Raw genomic sequence first — 18,262 nt, 5'->3', positions numbered from 1 at the left:
ATAAAATAATAATAATGACGGGGTTTTAGCTTTCCCTTGTTTGGAATAGAGCATTTTGAATCAAGTGTCCCTATGATTAGCTAGGAGAATAATAAGGTAAGAACCACTCAAAGCTTATGAGAATTGTCGAAAACCCTAATATTAGTGTTTAGTCAGAGTTAATTCGTAGCTAATATTATTTTTTGTTTTTGTCTTTAATTTAATGGTATTAAAAAAATTAAAGTACAAACATATATTAGTTTATTAAATCCACCATAATGTCCTTTATCTTTCTCTCTTTGTTTTCATTTTGTTCCAAATTTGAAAATATTTTCTATCAAGGATTCAGGAAAGTTTATAATTCATATACATAGCATAAAATAATTAAAGGGTGTATTGCAAAATGACATGTGCTGTATAACAATAATATCATAAAATTATGTAATGAAATGGAAGAATGCAAAAAAGGGTGCCAGTGCCATTCGGGAAGCTTTTTATTCTTCTCCTTTTTTTTCATTCCTCTTTAATATTTTAAATTCTAAATAGAGAAAAGAAAAAAACAGGAAAAAGGAAAAAGAAAAAGAGAGGCTACATTAGATGGAAGAAAATAAAATTAAAGAGGAAGAACAATTAAAGAAATGCTCCTAGTACTGGGTGTTATGATTATTGTTTTGGTATCCTACCAATAGATCTAAGCATACTACTGAAACTGTTGGTAGAGAAAAAGATAAATTGTATTTATATATATATATATAAATATATATATATATATTTGCAAGGCTAAACTAAGCATTTATTCTTTTCTTTTTCTAAAGAAAAAAATCATTGTGCAGAGACATTTACATTACTATGATTGTCTTCTACACTTTGTTACAAAGTATAATTTGCTAATGAACGTTTATACTAGGATTTTAAATTGCATACAATTTTCTAATAAATGATATAAATTATAAACCCTACATATAACTAAAGACTACCTATATATATTGTTTAGAAAGAGAAAAAAAAATGAACATAATCTGCATATATTTGTTTTGACCTCTTTCTAATTATGTTAACAACCTTTACTTAATAACTAAGTAGGAATATGCTCAAGGGTTTGATTTCTGTAAATAAAATAAGTGACTAATACTCATTTAAAACTAATAAGTGTGTCACATTAATAAAATCCATGATATACACCACACACACACACACCCCAAATATGGTGACATGAAAAAATGATAGTAAAACGTGTGGATTAGAAAAATGTCCTAACAAACAACAGTTCCTTTGATCTTTTTACTAAGTTTTCTTTCCAAATCCCCTTTTGACTGAAAACTCAAATATGCAAACTCTTTATGTCATAGCCTTCAAACATGGATAGGGCCACCGCATCCAAATAATAACATATTTATCCAAAAATATGAAATGGACTTTAACTTTGTTTTAACTCACCTTGCAAGCAAGGTACTTGTTCCCTCTTCTCAGCATTATATAAAGCTCCCATATTGCTTCAAGTTTTCAACACTGCACCACAGAAACACAGTCATTTTCCTCTCTTGATTGTCTCTTTTCCCAACCAAAAAAAAAATAAAATAAAAAAAAATCATCATGGCTGAAAAACACGTACAAGCAATCATCCCTCATTTTTCGTCTGGAGGCAAGAGAGACCATAACAGGAGGCATATGATATCTGACGACAGCACGATGGTGAGACAAATTCGGGAAACTCACAGTCCTGAAACTCACTTTCTTGATGTCAAACCAATTATCCTGGTCATTGAGGACATCTTTCGCAGGACTGCTCCTGGCATTGATGCTATGATAAATGTATTCATCTTCTCTTTTCTGCAATCTCCATCCTACATTTAGTACAGATATTGTGCAATCTTTGTCTTTTTTAGTTATACTTGGTTAGTGATTTGCCTGAGTTTTGGTTTGCAGGGTGTACATTTAGATACAAATGATGAGAAGGTCAGCGCAGCTAGCGTCGATGAAATGCTCGAAGCACTTGCTCATATCATACATAAGATTTCCTGTGAGGTTGTTCTTCAATCATGAACTAAACTAAACAATGCAGCAGTTCCTTTTTCTTTTCTTTTATAAGAATCACTTCATTGTTATCCATGTTAATTAAAATAGTCAAGGCTGGGATTTGAACCCAAACACACTCACTCAACCACTTGAATTGGTCTCAAGTGGCAACAATGCAGTAGTTCTTCAATCCATAAATTTATACTCTATATTTCTCAGTAAGTCATACTTCTTTCTGAAAAGAAAGAAGGATCCCAAGTGTTTCTGCACCAATAAGATTATTCAGTTTAATAAGTAATATAGTAAAGAGAAAGTAATGTATTAGGTGCATAATGCTACAAGACACATGAAATATTCTCTTTATGAACTGATTAGTAAATACTAAATATATTTGGCCAGATGTTTTGCAAGTGCTCAGGGACGGATCTGCATGCGTCTACTCTGGTTTTATTCAAGATGCTGTCATACTATCCATGGGAAGCAAAAGTGGTTCTAGCCTTGGCTGCTTTTTCTGTAACTTATGGTGAATTCTGGCTTGTCACTCAGCTCTGTGCAACAAATCCACTGGCCAAGGCTGTTGCTCTTCTGAAGCAACTCTCAGACATGATTGAGTATTCGCGAGCCATGAAGCCTCAGCTTGAAGCGATACACAATCTCATCAATGCTGTCATGAAGGTTACTAAACTAATTATTGAATTCAATGACCTACCAACAGAGTACCTTTCACAAGACTCGGAGCAATTATCAGTTGGAAAAGCTCATATTCCTGCTGCAGCATACTGGACCGTTCGAAGCATAATAGCATGTGCTTGGCATGTTGCTAGCCTTACAGATTTCAGATATGAGTAAGAAATATCAAAACCATGATTTTAAAAACTCAATTCATCTTAGACTATGCAGAAAAATAACAGCAGCACTCTTGTTGTGATACATGGATTCCAGGCATGTTGCATCAGCCTCGGAGATATGGGAACTGTCAAGCTTGGCACATAAGCTGGTCAGTATACACGACCTCCTAGCAATTGAACTGAATAATTGCCGAAATTATATAGGTGAGTCCTTTAAAAATTCAAATTTAGAAGTGAAAGTACAAAACAGATTTGTCTAAGGGAGTTAAAGATCATCTCATCTCATCTTTCTATAAATAGTTTGTGGTAAAAGATGAAAACTCAGAAAATTTAAAAGCATTGAGCACCACAAAATATGATAAACTTGTTACAACTCTTTGAAACTCAACTAATTTTTTAAGGAGGTTTACAGCACACCTCTCTGATCTTTATTATTCTTCGAAGTTGCATATGCACCTGAGTCTTAACAAGTAAATTTTCACTGAATCCAGTCAAGGTGCAACATGAAGAAAACTACAGAAATCTCATACGCCTTATTGAGGGCACCACCCATCTGGACAACATGAAGATCCTCAAGGCATTACTTGCCCCTGGTGATGAGCCAACCCTGATGCATGGTTACTCCAAAACAAAGGTAATTTGTTTTAAAACTCTCTGCAATAGCCTGAATTGGTATTCCTATCAATAGTACACAAAGCTGAATCAATAATTGGAATTGACAAACACAGGTTTCTGTTGAAGTACTAAGGCGAAAGCATGTGTTGCTGCTAATATCTGACTTTGATATCACCAATGAAGAGCTTACAGTTCTCAACATTATTTATGAGATGAGGATGAAGCAAGATCATCGATATGATACGAACTCAAAAGATGCTCCATATGAGGTGGTGTGGATCCCAATGGTGGACAGGATGGCGAATTGGCCTCAACAAGGCGATCACAAACTTTTGGAGTTACAATCAATGATGCCATGGTACTATGTAGACGACCCTGAAGTAATTCAACCTCCGGTGATTAAGTACATCAGAGAGAAGTGGAATTTCGAAAAGAAAATGATCTTAGTAGCATTAGATCCATCAGGGAAGGTCACATCCAAAAATGCCACTCATATGATGTGGATCTGGGGGAATTCAGCCTTGCCATTCAGTCAAGACAGAGAGGATACACTTTGGAGTACTGAGCAATGGTCACTCAAGCTACTCATCGATAGCATTGAAGCAGAAATACTACAATGGGTACAGTTTTTTTCTTTTTTGATGCATTATAGAATAAACAAATGCATACAACATATTATCTCCTATCTGTAAAACACATCATTACTCAATCAGATTATTGCCCAATTGACATTATGTGACAACTAAAAGAATAATCTCTAACACAAAACAGTTAACCCAATTCAACTCCTTCAATCTTATGCAAGAAAGTGATAACAAAAAGCATATTACCTATATACATTAATACATATCATCTCATGTAAAGGGAAGAAAAAGAAAATTGCTTCCCAATTCATTTCATTCAATCAAATGCAAATTACTGTAAATTACATATTATCTGATTAAATATGTTGTTATCCAAAAATTTCAGATGAATAGTAATAAATACATATGCTTGTACGGAGGAGACAATATTGAATGGATCAGACAATTCACCACCCAAGCAAAACTGGTAGCACGGGCTCTCGGCATCGAGTTAGAGATGGTCTACGTGGGGAAAAGCAACGTACCGAAAGAGCGGATTAACAAGATCAATGCAACGATCCTAGCTGAGAATCTCAGCCACATCTGGCCAGATTCCACGACCATCTGGTTCTTCTGGTCTAGGCTCGAGAGCATGCGCTGTTCCAAGGTCCGGTACGGCAAGACCATAGAAGACGACCCCATATTGAAAGAGGTCATGGTTCTGCTCAGTTACGATGGCTCTGACCAGGGCTGGGCGTCACTCTGGCATGGCTCGAACGAGATGGTCCGAGCCAATGGGCAACTGGCTCTGTTAACCATGAATGAGTTCCAAGCCTGGGAACCTGAGGCTCGAGAGATAACTTTGATCCCAGCTTTAGATGCAGAACTACAAAGGCGCCACACGCCACAGCACTGCACGCGTCTCATTCTTCCAGGGATCGGTCAGGACATTCCTCCAAAGGTGGTTTGCACAGAATGTGGCCGCGACATGGAGAAGTTCTTCATGTTCCGATGTTGCACAGATTGAGGTGTTGGTTTACGAAGGAGAGTTTTATTACAGTTAGTTGTACTACGTTGGTCTGTTGTTGCATGTACTGTATTTTAAGTTTTAACTATGTTTATTTTGGTTTGGTTTGTTAATGTTTTAATGTGTGGTACTCTTTCGACTGAGTTAATTAAGGTTTGACTTTGTATAATGTCATTGGGACTCTTAGCCTACTGGGTCTCTCTTAATCTATACACTAGTTCTTTTTTATATAGCTTTCTCTACTATAGTTTAAGTTTACTGTTTAAGCAAGTTTTACTACGTCACTTCGAGTCTGTAAGATGTTACTACCCTTTTTCTCTTTTTCTACTCATCAGCTACTCTCACTCAGTTATTAAGCAAAAAGTAGTAATGCTTTTCTAATTACTTTTTCTTTTAGGCTGGATATATTAATTTTAAATAAATAAAAAGAAAAAGGGGTTACCTCTGAATTTATTTTGAAAGGAATGGGCTGGGCTGAATTCTAGTCAAACGACAAATGAAAACTAATATCAAGCCCAATAAGTTCATCAATAGTTGACTGTGTATCAGAGTATGGTTGTTTTTGGTTTTACTGTTGACATTACTCATGCAAACAAAAAGAGAACCCATCCAAAAGAAACAGGAATAAAGGAAGCTAGCATGGTTAAATAAGTAATCACTGCTGGGAAATCCCCATAAGGCTTCTTATTTAAGGTTGCTTTTGTTCATAAAGGACATAGAATTAAGGAGATGCATCTTTTTCTTTCTTTTTGACTAAAAGGGTAATGCAACTGAGTAATTTCAGTTCTAACTTCTAATCAACATGTCAGGCGTTGATATGTTGGACCACATATACCTTCAACCAGCATAATAAGGCCTAGGAAAACAGAGTCAAGCAATTGATCTAAACATACAAATTCGAAAGCAGGTTTGAATCACACCACTACTACTCAAGTAAAATTATAACTCTCAATATTTTAGATTTTAATATAAATGGAAAAATATGTTTCTTTTATATACTAAATCTCAAGGTGAATACCATCTCAGTCACTTTTCGTTGGGGACAATTTAAATCTTAAAGAAAAAAGAGTGTGAAACTAAAGTAGAAATTTATTCAACCACAGCTGCAATTTCTGCTCCTTTTCACATTTTACTTGTTGATCGACTTGAGTAAACTTGCTTATTCATAAAATAAACTTAGAAGTAACAAATAATAAATCAATGGTGACTCAGATTCTATGCATAAATGAGTATACCTTAAAGAAAGTGTGACACTTTTAGATAGACAAATCATTCTTAATAAAAATTAAATTAGAGTGAATTTCCAAGATTATGAAGTTCACATAATCTAGTTCATATGGGAACTAACTGCACATTACAACCATTAGTATACCTTAAAAGAAAGTGTGACACTTTTATTTTTTTTTTTTCAAATTTACGGTTTGGGTTTCTAAAGTGGTTGCAGCGCTAGTTACAATAGGGGTTTCTGTACGATTTTTTGTTACAATTTAGGTTGCAATGCTAGTTGCAATAGAATTTTCTATGTAAAATTCCGTAAAAATGCAAAAAAAAAAAAACTGTTTTGAAGTGTAAAAATAAAAAAAACTCAATAAAAAAAATCTATTAAGTCAACCCCACCACCGAGTCAATGTTGGCCTCATATCAGTGGTTGCATGCAATGTTTATTCTCTCTAGTGTGATCAAAACAAATAGCTAGTTGATTGATGATTGGTTGCTTTTTCACCAGTGTAGAAAGACTACAAAGACTGCGACTTCAACAAATATCAACGACCACTAATTTAAACAAGTCTTTTTTGTGGAAAAATAGAAAATGAAATGGGATAACGCGTTAAGAAGGACCATGGGTTAATTTCAACACTTTAATTTCGGGCTAATATCATCCAAATTTTCAAAGAAAAAGCTCAGAAAATATGTTCACGGGAAGAAATTCTATGCTTGTTTTCAATTTAATTACAATGCAGAGGAAAGTAAATTGTTCCCAGATACATTTTTATTTTTTGTTCGCTTACTAACGAAAGATTATATAACAGTTATTATATTTTGTTTCCAGATACTTATGTTTCAAGAAATAAGAACAGAACCAGACTTGTAAATAATTGTATATAGACTCTTATAATTATTTTAAAGTATCGCAGATTTGTTATGATGTTGTATAACTAGAGTAATTGGAGATAAACTAGATAATTAATTACTTACGAAAAATTAAAGCTAAATAGTAAATAATTAAACACCAAAAAATTGCCAAGAGTGAGCTGATTAGCAGTGAAAAAAGGGGAATTTTTACTCCTAAATCCTAGTTGATAACGTGACTTTTTAGTTCTGAATACGAATGAATTGCTATGGGGCAAGATAGAGATACCGGTTCTTTATAATTTTATTAAAATAAAATAAGTTAAACTCAATATTCAATTACACTAATAATAATATATAGTGTCGTTTTAATATTTTTTTATAAAATATTGAGTTAATTAAAAAATTCCTGCAGTGACACGTATCAGTTTCGAAGGCTGTAGATCACCCAGAAAAAATGATCTAACGTACCAAATTTGAGCGAAGACTTTAGATCGTTAAATGGGTTGACTTGACTGACTTGGCTAAGGCCTTTATGTATGATAATAACAATTATCCCGTTGAACACTTCAAAGAAGCTTACAAGTGTATTCCCCTAATAAATACAATGCAACATTACTTTTCATCCAGTTCGTTCTATTTCTATAGCGACTTTCAGACCCATTTGCCTTTTTTTTTCTTTTTAAATAAATATATATATAATAATTGGGGCCATCTATAATGGCGGTTTGAAATTTTCAAAGATGTTTTGTAGATTATTAAATTAACTAAACTAAGGTTTAATTTTATACAAGGCCAAATGGACTAGCATGTAATGTAATGAGTAATAATATACATATTATTTTCTCCATTCCAAGTTTCCAACTCATTATTTAATTTTCTATTGCATCTCAATATTCTATAGGTAGAACATACTAATGAAACTATTAAAACATTTGACTTCACATAATTTAATTAGCATTTAAGCTTCCTCGATTTGGAATTAATCACTGGAGTATGTAATAAACAAAAAGAAAAATATAACAGTCTTGTTTCTTAAATCACCTCAATTTTTAGTGCCTTATACATCAGTTACTTTGATGTGGACATTATAGCATGACGCTTTCTGTAAATTTAAGGTACTTTTTTTTTTACCTCTTTTCTTCCCCAAATCATTTAAATAGTTAATTTTTTTCTCTTAGTAAAGGTAGCAACCTTGGTCCGAATTTTCTATTGTATTGTAGTGAGAGACAGCCTAATTTTATAAAGTGGGCTCCACCACGGACATGTTTTTTCCACAATGGAGGCTTTCTATAAATAAGAATAAGCAATGAAAAAAGAAAGATATGAACTATGACCTCTTAAAATCTTCTTACGAGAGTCCCTAATCCTATAGCAGCTGTTAAATTACCTGTAATGGCAAATTTCGTTGCCAAAGCTCAGCTCTCTCTCCTCACCTTCTTCTCCATCCTCCTTTTCATCCATGGAAGACCAGTTCTAGACCCTGTAGATCTTAAAGCCCTCTCTAACATCCAAAAAGACTTGGGCATCAGAAGTCAACGTCAACTCTCCATTGCTCCATGTAACTTCCCCGGTGTATACTGCGAGAGAAGGCTCTCAGATGACAATAACTATGTCCTTAAGATCACCAGGCTTATATTCAAATCCCAGCAGCTCACTGGTACTCTGTCCCCAGCCATTGGTGAGCTCTCCGAGCTCAGAGAACTCTCTCTCTCTGGAAATAAGATAGTTGACCAGATACCATCTCAGATAGTTGACTGCCGGAAGTTGGAAATTCTCAACCTTGGAAACAACAAGTTCTCTGGAGAGGTTCCAACCAATTTATCGTCGTTAATTCGCCTTAGAGTCCTTGATGTTTCCTCCAATGAGCTTTCTGGTAGACTGAGTTTCTTGAAGTATTTTCCCAACCTGGAAAAGCTTTCCATTGCCAACAATCTTTTCGCCGGGAAAATCCCAGCGTCCATTCGTTCATTTCGCAATCTCCGGTTCTTCAATTTCTCTGGGAACCAGTTCCTTGAAGGCTCAGTAACACAATTGAAAAGGGTCGAAAAATCAGCTTCTAGCCTTCCAAAACGTTACATATTAGCTGAGAATTCAACTTCTACTCCAAAAAGAAATGCTTCTGCAGCAGCAGCAGGACCTTCTAGAGCTCAAGCTCCATCTCCAGCGCAGTTACCCCACCACAAGCATAAAAAAAACCGCAAAAGGAAGGTACTTGGGTGGATTTTGGGATTTTTGGCTGGATGTGTGGCAGGTGGTATTTCTGGTTTTATCTTCTCCCTGCTATTTAAAATGCTTTTGGCTATTGTGAGAGGTGTTCGTAGGGACGCTGGTCCTGCAATCTACAGTCCTTTGATTAAAAAGAAAGAAGACTTGGCTTTCTTGGAAAAGGATGACGGGCTTGCTTCCATGGAGAAGATAGGACAAGGTGGTTGTGGAGAGGTGTACAAAGCTGAATTGCCCGGAAGTGATGGGAAAATGATTGCCATAAAGAAAATAGTTCAGCCACCTAAAGAAGCTGCGGAATTGACTGAGGAAGATAGTAAGCTTCTAACCAAAAAAATGCGCCAAATCCGGTCTGAGATCGCCACCGTCGGTAAAATCAGGCACCGGAATCTTCTTCCTCTATTGGCTCATGTTTCCCGACCTGATTGTCATTACTTGGTCTATGAGTTCATGAAAAATGGTAGCTTACAAGACACGTTAACTGCTGCAGCAGAAGGGAAGAAGGAGCTGGATTGGGTAACTAGGCACAAAATTGCTATAGGAATTGCTGCCGGACTTGAATATCTACACTTGAATCATAGCCCACGTATAATTCACAGGGATCTCAAGCCAGCAAATGTACTTCTTGATGATAATCTGGAAGCTAGAATTGCAGATTTCGGTCTAGCAAAAGCAATGCCGGATGCTCAAACTCATATCACAACATCTAACGTTGCTGGAACAGTGGGATACATAGCACCAGAGTACCACCAGACACTCAAGTTCACAGACAAGTGTGATATTTATAGTTTTGGTGTGTTGCTTGGTGTTCTGGTTATAGGAAAGCTTCCATCTGATGAGTTTTTCCAGCAACAGACTGAGATTGGTTTGGTTAAGTGGATGAGAAGTGTAATGACTTCGGAAAATCCTCAGATAGCAATTGACTCGAAGCTGATGGGAAATGGTTACGAGGAGCAAATGCTCTTGGTTCTGAAGATTGCTTGCTTTTGCACTTTGGATAATCCAAAGGAAAGGCCCAACAGCAAGGATGTAAGGTGTATGTTGTCTCAGATTAAACATTAAGTTAAGTCTTTTTAATGTCTTAAAGTGAAAACTCCGTGTAATAAAAGTAGTGAGTTTTAATTTCAGCAGCAGCTCTAAGAGGTCTAGGTTGTATAATTAATCGTCCATATTCTGTGGTTGCTCTATATTAGAGCCAGATGATATACAAGTGTAGAATGTTTACAATTACCAGAGCTTTCACTTAAACTCGACCTAACTAAGCAAATAACTATTGGAGTGAGGTAATTTTGGTCGAATAAATGAACATAGGATAATATCTCATAGCTTTGAAGAATGGACCTTAAAAGGAATCCAAAATACAATGCCTCCAACTAAAAAAAAAGTCTAATTTGGCTATAATGAGTTTTAAATGGGCCAATGAAATCCTCTCCAGTGTAATGATATCAAGTAGTGCAATCTAAAAATCAGAATAGCATTACAAGATCACTTTGAAAAATAAAAACAGTTATTCCAATTTCCTAAATATTGCAAATAGAAATAAATTATAATGGGAAATTTGATTTTCTATACTTAGAAAATCGTAAAATTTTTTTCCTAAACCAATAATTTAAACCCTTAAAAAACTATACCTTTTTTTTCAAAACCCCAAAAATACCCTCAAACTCTCACAGCATCTCTCTTTCTCTCTCTATCTCGGCCGGTCCCACGAATCCCACACCCCAGGTCCGATGGTCGGACCATGGGGTCCGATGGGGTCCGACCAATCGGACCCATCGGACCCCATGGTCCGACCATCAGACCTGGTTTTTTTTTTTTTCCTTCTTCATTCGATTTGAGAGAGACTTAGAGAGAGGGGGCCCGATGGTCGGACCATGGGGTCCGATGGGGTCCGATTGGTCGGACCTGGGGCTTTTTTTCCTTTTTTTTTTTTTTGCTTTCGATGACCGGCGGTGAAGAGGGGGACTGGGATTCGTGGGCTTCGACCGCCGGTGATGGGGGGCCTGGGATTCGTGGTCGACGACCGTGGGTGAGGGTGGTTCGGGTTGGGGTTGATCGTGGGTGAGGGTGGTTCGGGTGAGGGTGGGCGGTTGGGGTGAGATAGAGGGAGAGAGAGATGATGCAGAGAGAGAGAATATTGCGAGGGGGGTATTTTTGGGGTTTTGAAAAAAAAGGTATAGTTTTTTTAGGTTTTAAATTTTTGGTTTTTAGGGAAAAAATTTTAAGATTTTCTAAGTATAGAAAATCAAATTTCCCATTATAATTCACCAAAATGCTCCACCAAAAAATAAGATTCATCATTTGAGTTGGTGCTTTTTTGGTTCTTATCTCAAAATTCATGAAAGCGTTGTTTCTAAAGCAGCCAATTCGTTTCAATGTACCTTGCCCCTACCAATAAAGCACTCTTTTAGAAACAATCTCAACTCTTAGCTTTGTTAACTTAGAGACTCTACTATCCTCTCTTTCTCTCTATTGAGGAACCTGCAGAAGCTTGTGTACTGATTTAAGCTAATAGCTCGAGCTCATGTTAAAAAGGTTACTTTAGTATATTAAGTTTGTTATGCTCAATGTAACTAACTACACAAAGCTCTATTTAAACTCAATGATACACTCAGTCGTTTAAGTTGACATTCATCCATCCCAAAGTCATGCTCTCACTCTTTCTCCCTCTCTCTCTGCTTTCATACACTCAGTGACTGAAATTAATGTTTACTGAATGAGAGAAGGGAAATACAACATTCAATGCTTCAGACTCAGAAACGTGCTTGGCAGCACAGGAGCAATCTAGTACATTTTGCTTTTGTAATAAGATACAATTAGGAGGACTTGAAACGGTACCCCACACCTGTATGTACTCACTTGTCCAACCATTTGAGCTAGCCTTAAGTGGTATCTAATACAGCGCTCTTTCTATCCCAGATGTAGACACATTGACCTGAAGACGACCAAAACTGCTAAATTCTAATTTTTGCATACATTAGAGCAAATGAACTAAGTCACCTAATAAACAAAGAGCTGATTCTCCTAAAGATATTTAAACGCAGTTATAGAATTCATGAGAAAATGAAAAATCTTATTGAGGGGATATGAACAGAACTGCTCGTTTTTGTCTTCATCTATGAACATAGTAGAAATTTTTCTAATTAGCTACAATGCAGATACTTTATTATTGATAGTATTTCCTTATATACCTCAGAAATCCAGAAGTAACTGAGGAAGAATTCTCTCCAAATGAGTTGCTTCAATTTTATTGACACCTTCTGCTTCAGCAATCGCAGCCGCACGCTGCACAGCCTCTGCCTCAATTTAACAGTTTTCTCATAAATTCACATCATAAAATGCAAAATCATTCTACATTACAAGCATCATAGTACATTTCAGATATGCTAACCTGCTATAAACATTCGGAGAAACTCACAACTCAGCTTCAGTGCATTTCCATTAGCTGCATCAGAAATGTTGAATGAAAGCATAAAAATCTAACTAAACAAAACACTCTTTAATCACTCAGCATATCAGAAATAAAAAAATTAAAAACTAGAATCAAAAACAACAATAAAAATGGAAAACACAAGAATTGAACCAAAGAATCAATGAGGGATGATCAAACCAGTAGTTGACCGACTCTTCCTCGTCGTTCCAGCTCCTACCTGCAAGTGCTTAGAAATTCAAATTCATTGAAGACTAAACATTTTTAATATAGACAATGAAGAGCTTTCAAAAGTGCGGCAATGAGGCTATGAGCTGATAAACTGATGAAATATCAAAACATCACACATACCTTTATTTTCATAAAACCTAGAGAGATCAATTATGTTTTTCTCTTTTTGACATAGATACATAGAAGTTATTATTTAATTGTAGATACACATTAACTATTAAAACAAAATAGTGAAATGAAATTTACAGGCATATTAAGTATTCAAAATTGACTTCACCTTCATTTTCAACTTTATATAAAAGCAGAACCTGTGAGCATAACATATGGCATAAATCCTAAAACAACTTAGGGCATTAATGGACTTAAACCCGACTCTAGTCTAGCCCTTGCTTATAATTTGTCATAAAAAATGTTGGTTCCAATTCAAACAAATTTAGAAACAGAGTATTTCAGCATTACGGAAAGTATCTTTGGTTTTGATTCAAAACAAATAGAACAGAATATTTAAATGGTACCTCGCAGTCCAAAGCATCGGCACCTTCATTCTTCTCGCGCTCTGAGTGAAAAAAAATTACAGCACGAAGAATGGAGAAAGAAATGTAAATAAGGATAAGGTTTTAAACGATGAATAGGAATGTGAAATTGAAAAAGTGAAGGATCAACTAACCGAGAGCTCTTTTGTTCCAGACGAGCTTGAAAATGGCGTGAATCAGATCCTGTAGTCGTGATGAAGATGGTGAAAAACAAATTTTAGCAGAAGAATAATAATAAAATAGAAATTTAAAACTGCTAAGAATTGCACAGGTGAAGATGTAGAGGTAATGTTACAGGATCGAAAGAGTTGGCTTCCATGGGTGTTGAATGCGAAGGAAGACGACAATGGCGGTAAACTATTCAGTCTTCTTCAGTTTCTCCCTTTTTGTTTCAATTTTAAATTAGAGTTGTAAATTTCATGTTTGGTACTTTTATATTTACAAATATATTATTAATTTGTTACTAGCCAAAAGGCTAACACCATTGGCTAGTTATACTTAAGGATTGTTTTTTTTTTTTTGTTAGTTTTTTAGTTTTTTTTTAGTAATGTTAAGTTTATGATTTGGGTTGTGTTAAATTTGTATATTAATTTTATTTTTAAGATTGTCATTCTAATATAATTGTGTTTTTTAGTTTGGTGTTGTGATGTTTTTTCAGTTTTGTTAACTCTGGTGACAACTATTAATAATAGGAAGGTATTTTTTAATATGATGGGTGTTGTTTGAAGACGTTATAGCTTTATTGTCTAAATTTCCTGGAGCAGTTTTGTCCCATGTGACTCGCAATTAGATTTATGCAGCTCATAGTTTGGCAAAAAATGTTCTTCGGTTAAACGATAAGCTATCTTGGTTCGAGGAGGTTCCACCGTCGTTTGTGGTTTGTTGCTTTATTAATCATGTGTGACTTTGTTCACCGCGTCAAAATATATATATTATTATTAATCTGAGAAATGCTAAAGGACAACTATAGTATCTAATACTCTTGTAGTGTGTAATATAACTATTGGTGTAATTTAATATCGGGATCTCAACTACTACTTTACTTTTATAAACATTATAGAAAATAGCTAACCAAATATAGGATATCACTTTACTTTGATTTTCGATTTTAATTGTATTTTACTTTATTTCCTTTGATTTCTAAGGTACTTTATTTCCTTTGATTTAATTACATAAAAGTTTAATGTATTTCAACTTTTTTATTTTGGGAATTGTTTACCCAAATTTTGATAAGGGTAACATGATGTATGATGACACTTGGCATGAGACTACACAAGATTAAACTAATGAGAAATACATAAAGTCACTTGACACGAGGATACAACCCCAATAAAAGAAGGACATACCTCCAAATTGAGATATAGGGTAGGTTGGTCGACCCCCCGAGGGTGGAATAGGCGACCCCCCCCCCCTCCGAGGATAAGTCATCCACCCTCAGGGTGGGTGGCTTTGTCTGAGTGATTAACTCTTCATCCCCTACACTCTTACGGTCGGTATCGTACCTTACCTCTGTTTGGACATAGATAGTGCAATACTTATTCCAAGTATCAAAGATCGTGTCATGTGTTATATGTATGCTTGTGGTCATCACTCAAACCGCATACATCTACAAGTATCAAGGTGCAACAATATCAAGACTATATACTACTAAGCTCTAAGAACAACATGATAAGTAAGAGGGAGACGTCTCGGGGATGCAACCCCAAAGTAGGTGGGTGCTAACTATCATAGGGTCAGTTTGCCAGACATTACCCTAAGGGGTACCCCCATATAGCTTGATGCATCCAACACTCTCCCAACATCATCTAATCCCACATGAAGCTCAAAGATGAATTCAAACAGATCTACCAATGATCATCGTTGTGATATGAATAATTCTTTCATGGTAAACATGTTAATGAAATATATTATTACATATCGGTCCAGTCATGTATAATCAAGTTATGCACAACACCTTTATTACATGTTTATCCACATATGAGATTCAAATTAAAATCACACACTAGAAGTATAGTGTATAGTAAATCGTACTTAGCAGGTAAAACTTAGCCAAGTCTTCTATTTTTTAGCAAGAGTATTGTTGTTAATATGAAGGCTTTGTGTGCTTTATCCTAAGAATGGTGGAAGATAGTGAAAATTATTTGTATCTTGGACTTTTAAATACTATGAGGCGCAACAAGTCAGCCGTGTTAGGCTTTCTTAAGCAAAAGATGAGGAAGCGGATCGAAGGGTGGGTTGTTAAGTTTTTATCTAAAGTTGGTAAAGAGTTTTATTGAAGATGGTGGTGCAATCTCTCCCCAACTATGTTATGAGCGTTTTTCTTTTGCCTAAAAAAGTATGTGACGATATAAAAAAATTAATGTGTTTTTTTTGGTGGAAGAAGTCGGGTAAGAACGAAAGTGACATTCAATGGATGAGTTTGGACCATATGTGTGTTCCAAAGGTTCATGGGGGACTTGGGTTTTGAAAGCTTCATGATTTTAATATTGCGTTGCTTAGGAAACACGGCTGGCGTTTTCATTCTCGTCAAGATTCTTTAGTTAGTCGTGTGTTCAAAGCTTGTTATTATCCTCGTAGATCCTATTTGGAGGCGGAGTTGGGAAGAAAACCAAGTTTTATATGGAAAAGTATCCATGAAACTCAGTCTCTTATTTAGAGGAATGTAAAGCTTATTTTAAGCATTCCTTTGTTCTTCTCAATGTCTGACGATATATGGCATTGGAATGGTGAGAATTTTGGTGTTTATTTGGTCAAGAGTGCGAACCGGCTTCTTCAAAAGCTTAAGGATGATTTAATTGGAGTTGGTAACTCGATCTTTGGAAAGAGTTGTGGGATTTGAGAGTGCCTCCTAAAGTCAATTGGTTTGGAGGGCTACTTCTAATTGTCTTCCTACCCGTGTCTAATTAGGCGTGAAACATGTTCCTCTTCCCTCGTTATTGTGTCCAAGGTGCTTGCGAGTTGGAGAGTTTTTTCTTATTGCCTGATGGGGTGTTCGTTTGCTTTTGCATGCTGGCGGATGGCGGGTATTTCGATGGTAGAGATTGGTGACAACTCTTTTGTGGGAGGGCTTTATGATTGATTTCGGTGTTGGGATTTTGGGATGAAACATAGAGTTGTTATGCTTTGCTGGGCGTTGTGGTCTGTGCAAAATGACAAGATATGGAATGGTAAGAATAAGACTGTTAAGGGCAATTTCGATCAATGGAGATGTGCTCAAGATAAAACTTTTGGTTCCTCTTTGTTCTCTTTACAAGAAGGCGAACGTCACGAGCATTGAATTGCACCAGTTGGTAATACGATCAATCGATGCAACTATCTTTAGTAATCTAAATAAATAGGGGTATGGTTGGTTGGTGCGGGATTCTTTTGGTCAGCTTATTATGGTTTGGACAGTAAGCCGAATGAGGGTGGTTGATCCTATTCTCGCTGAAGCCAGCGAGGTTAAAGGGGTGTTGAGTTAGTTGAAAGAAACAAGGCGACATGATGTGGTGGTGGAGTAGGACAATTTTGTCACAATCCAAGCTTTTTGAAATTCATTAGATATGCCTTTTATTTTCGGGTTCTGCATTTCTGAGTGCAAACAATTTTTTTTTTTAATTTGAATAATATTTTTTTGACTTATCGTATTATTCATTAGTGGCTAAAGCTTCATAATTAAATACTAATTATACCTATTCGAATTCTATGATTCCGAATAATTTACATAATATACTTTTAAGTAACTTGTGTTAATGAAATTGCATCTTTTTTATTAAAGAAATGTATATTATATATAATATAGCAAACTTTCAATTAAAAAGAAAAAAGAAGATTACTTATAGAGGGCTATGGTTGTGATTAGGGGTGGGCATCCGATCCAATCCAACTTTTTTTTCTTCATCTGATCCAATCCAATTAGTAATTAGATTTGGAAAATTATCATCCGATCCAATCCAATTAGACCTCAAAATCCAATCCAATCCAATCCAATTACTAATTGGATTGGATCGGTTTTATAATTGGATATCCAATTACACACTTAAATTTCAATATTAGCTTAACAATATAAAGAAAAATACGTAAAAAACTAAGTATCACTTTTTATTTAAGTTTAATACTTCATAAATATACTATTCTTACAAGTGTATTGTAGCTAAAATATTTAAATAAATAAAACAATAACATTTCTAAGTAATAAAATAGAACAAAACATCATGAAAATAAATACACTAAACAATCAAGTGTTACAAATTTAACATACAAAAAAAAATCTAATAAAAATCTAATAAATATTTATTATATAATAAATATTTCTTATTATATAAATAATTTTTAATATATATAAATGTAATTGGATTGGATTGGTTTTTAATTGGATTTTGAGATTGACATCCAATAACCGATCCAATCCAATTAGAATCCAACTTTTAGCATCCAATCCAATTATAATTAGATATCAAACTTTTTATAATTGGATTGGATTAGATCGGTTCGGTTCAATTGGATTATATTGGATGATGCCCACCCCTAGTTGTGATTGTGGCGTTTAAGAGACAACGAAGTCGTCTTTAATCAAACGGCTCATATAAAACGACATCGTCTCTGTAATAATCAGACCATAGCGACAACCCTCGACTGTGTTTCGCACTAGCCGGAACATCTCAAAACAAAAGCCTCGACTCCGACGGAATCCACCATTTATGAGAGTGTGACCTCATCACTCTTTAAGCCTCTCATTATCTCTG

General features: G+C 35.3%; 3 protein-coding genes and 1 long non-coding RNA gene across 6 annotated transcripts; 2 read left to right on the top strand and 2 right to left on the bottom strand.

The window, feature by feature from the left end:
- Positions 1-1,114: 1,114 nt before the first annotated feature.
- On the bottom strand, positions 1,115-2,124 carry LOC133035387 (uncharacterized). The gene is made up of 2 exons (XR_009686623.1): positions 1,592-2,124; positions 1,115-1,488 (listed from the first exon to the last, which is right to left on the bottom strand). It is a non-coding gene; the product is annotated as an uncharacterized LOC133035387 (long non-coding RNA).
- Positions 1,485-5,276, top strand: LOC115710258 (protein SIEVE ELEMENT OCCLUSION B). The gene is made up of 7 exons (XM_030638613.2): positions 1,485-1,791; positions 1,906-2,004; positions 2,395-2,840; positions 2,938-3,047; positions 3,335-3,477; positions 3,572-4,078; positions 4,428-5,276. Exons 1-7 carry the CDS (start codon positions 1,573-1,575, stop codon positions 5,046-5,048), a joined length of 2,145 nt encoding a protein of 714 aa, XP_030494473.2. The 5' UTR covers positions 1,485-1,572; the 3' UTR covers positions 5,049-5,276.
- A 2,836-nt stretch (positions 5,277-8,112) lies between these two features.
- On the top strand, positions 8,113-10,571 carry LOC115709719 (leucine-rich repeat receptor-like serine/threonine/tyrosine-protein kinase SOBIR1). The gene has a single exon (XM_030637895.2). The coding sequence runs from the start codon at positions 8,514-8,516 to the stop codon at positions 10,404-10,406; it is 1,893 nt and encodes a 630-aa protein (XP_030493755.2). The 5' UTR covers positions 8,113-8,513; the 3' UTR covers positions 10,407-10,571.
- Positions 10,572-11,217: 646 nt separating this feature from the next.
- Positions 11,218-13,985, bottom strand: LOC115709720 (protein MHF2 homolog). Of its 3 annotated transcripts, none has more exons than XM_030637898.2 (7): positions 13,834-13,985; positions 13,673-13,721; positions 13,521-13,561; positions 12,955-12,994; positions 12,736-12,789; positions 12,536-12,640; positions 11,218-11,732 (listed from the first exon to the last, which is right to left on the bottom strand). In XM_030637898.2, the coding sequence occupies exons 1-6, from the start codon at positions 13,855-13,857 to the stop codon at positions 12,537-12,539; spliced, it is 312 nt and encodes a 103-aa protein (XP_030493758.2). In that variant the 5' UTR covers positions 13,858-13,985; the 3' UTR covers positions 11,218-11,732; position 12,536. The 3 variants fall into 3 exon arrangements, with proteins under 3 accessions (XP_030493758.2, XP_030493757.2, XP_030493756.2); XM_030637897.2 differs by lacking the exon at positions 11,218-11,732 and adding an exon at positions 11,899-12,279; XM_030637896.2 differs by lacking the exon at positions 11,218-11,732 and having other exon boundaries at positions 11,899-12,640.
- Between the last annotated feature and the right edge of the window lie 4,277 nt (positions 13,986-18,262).

Source organism: Cannabis sativa, chromosome 3, assembly GCF_029168945.1.
Source record: "Cannabis sativa cultivar Pink pepper isolate KNU-18-1 chromosome 3, ASM2916894v1, whole genome shotgun sequence".
Taxonomy (NCBI): Eukaryota; Viridiplantae; Streptophyta; class Magnoliopsida; order Rosales; family Cannabaceae; genus Cannabis; species Cannabis sativa.
This window is presented reverse-complemented; position numbering and strand designations above follow the sequence as displayed.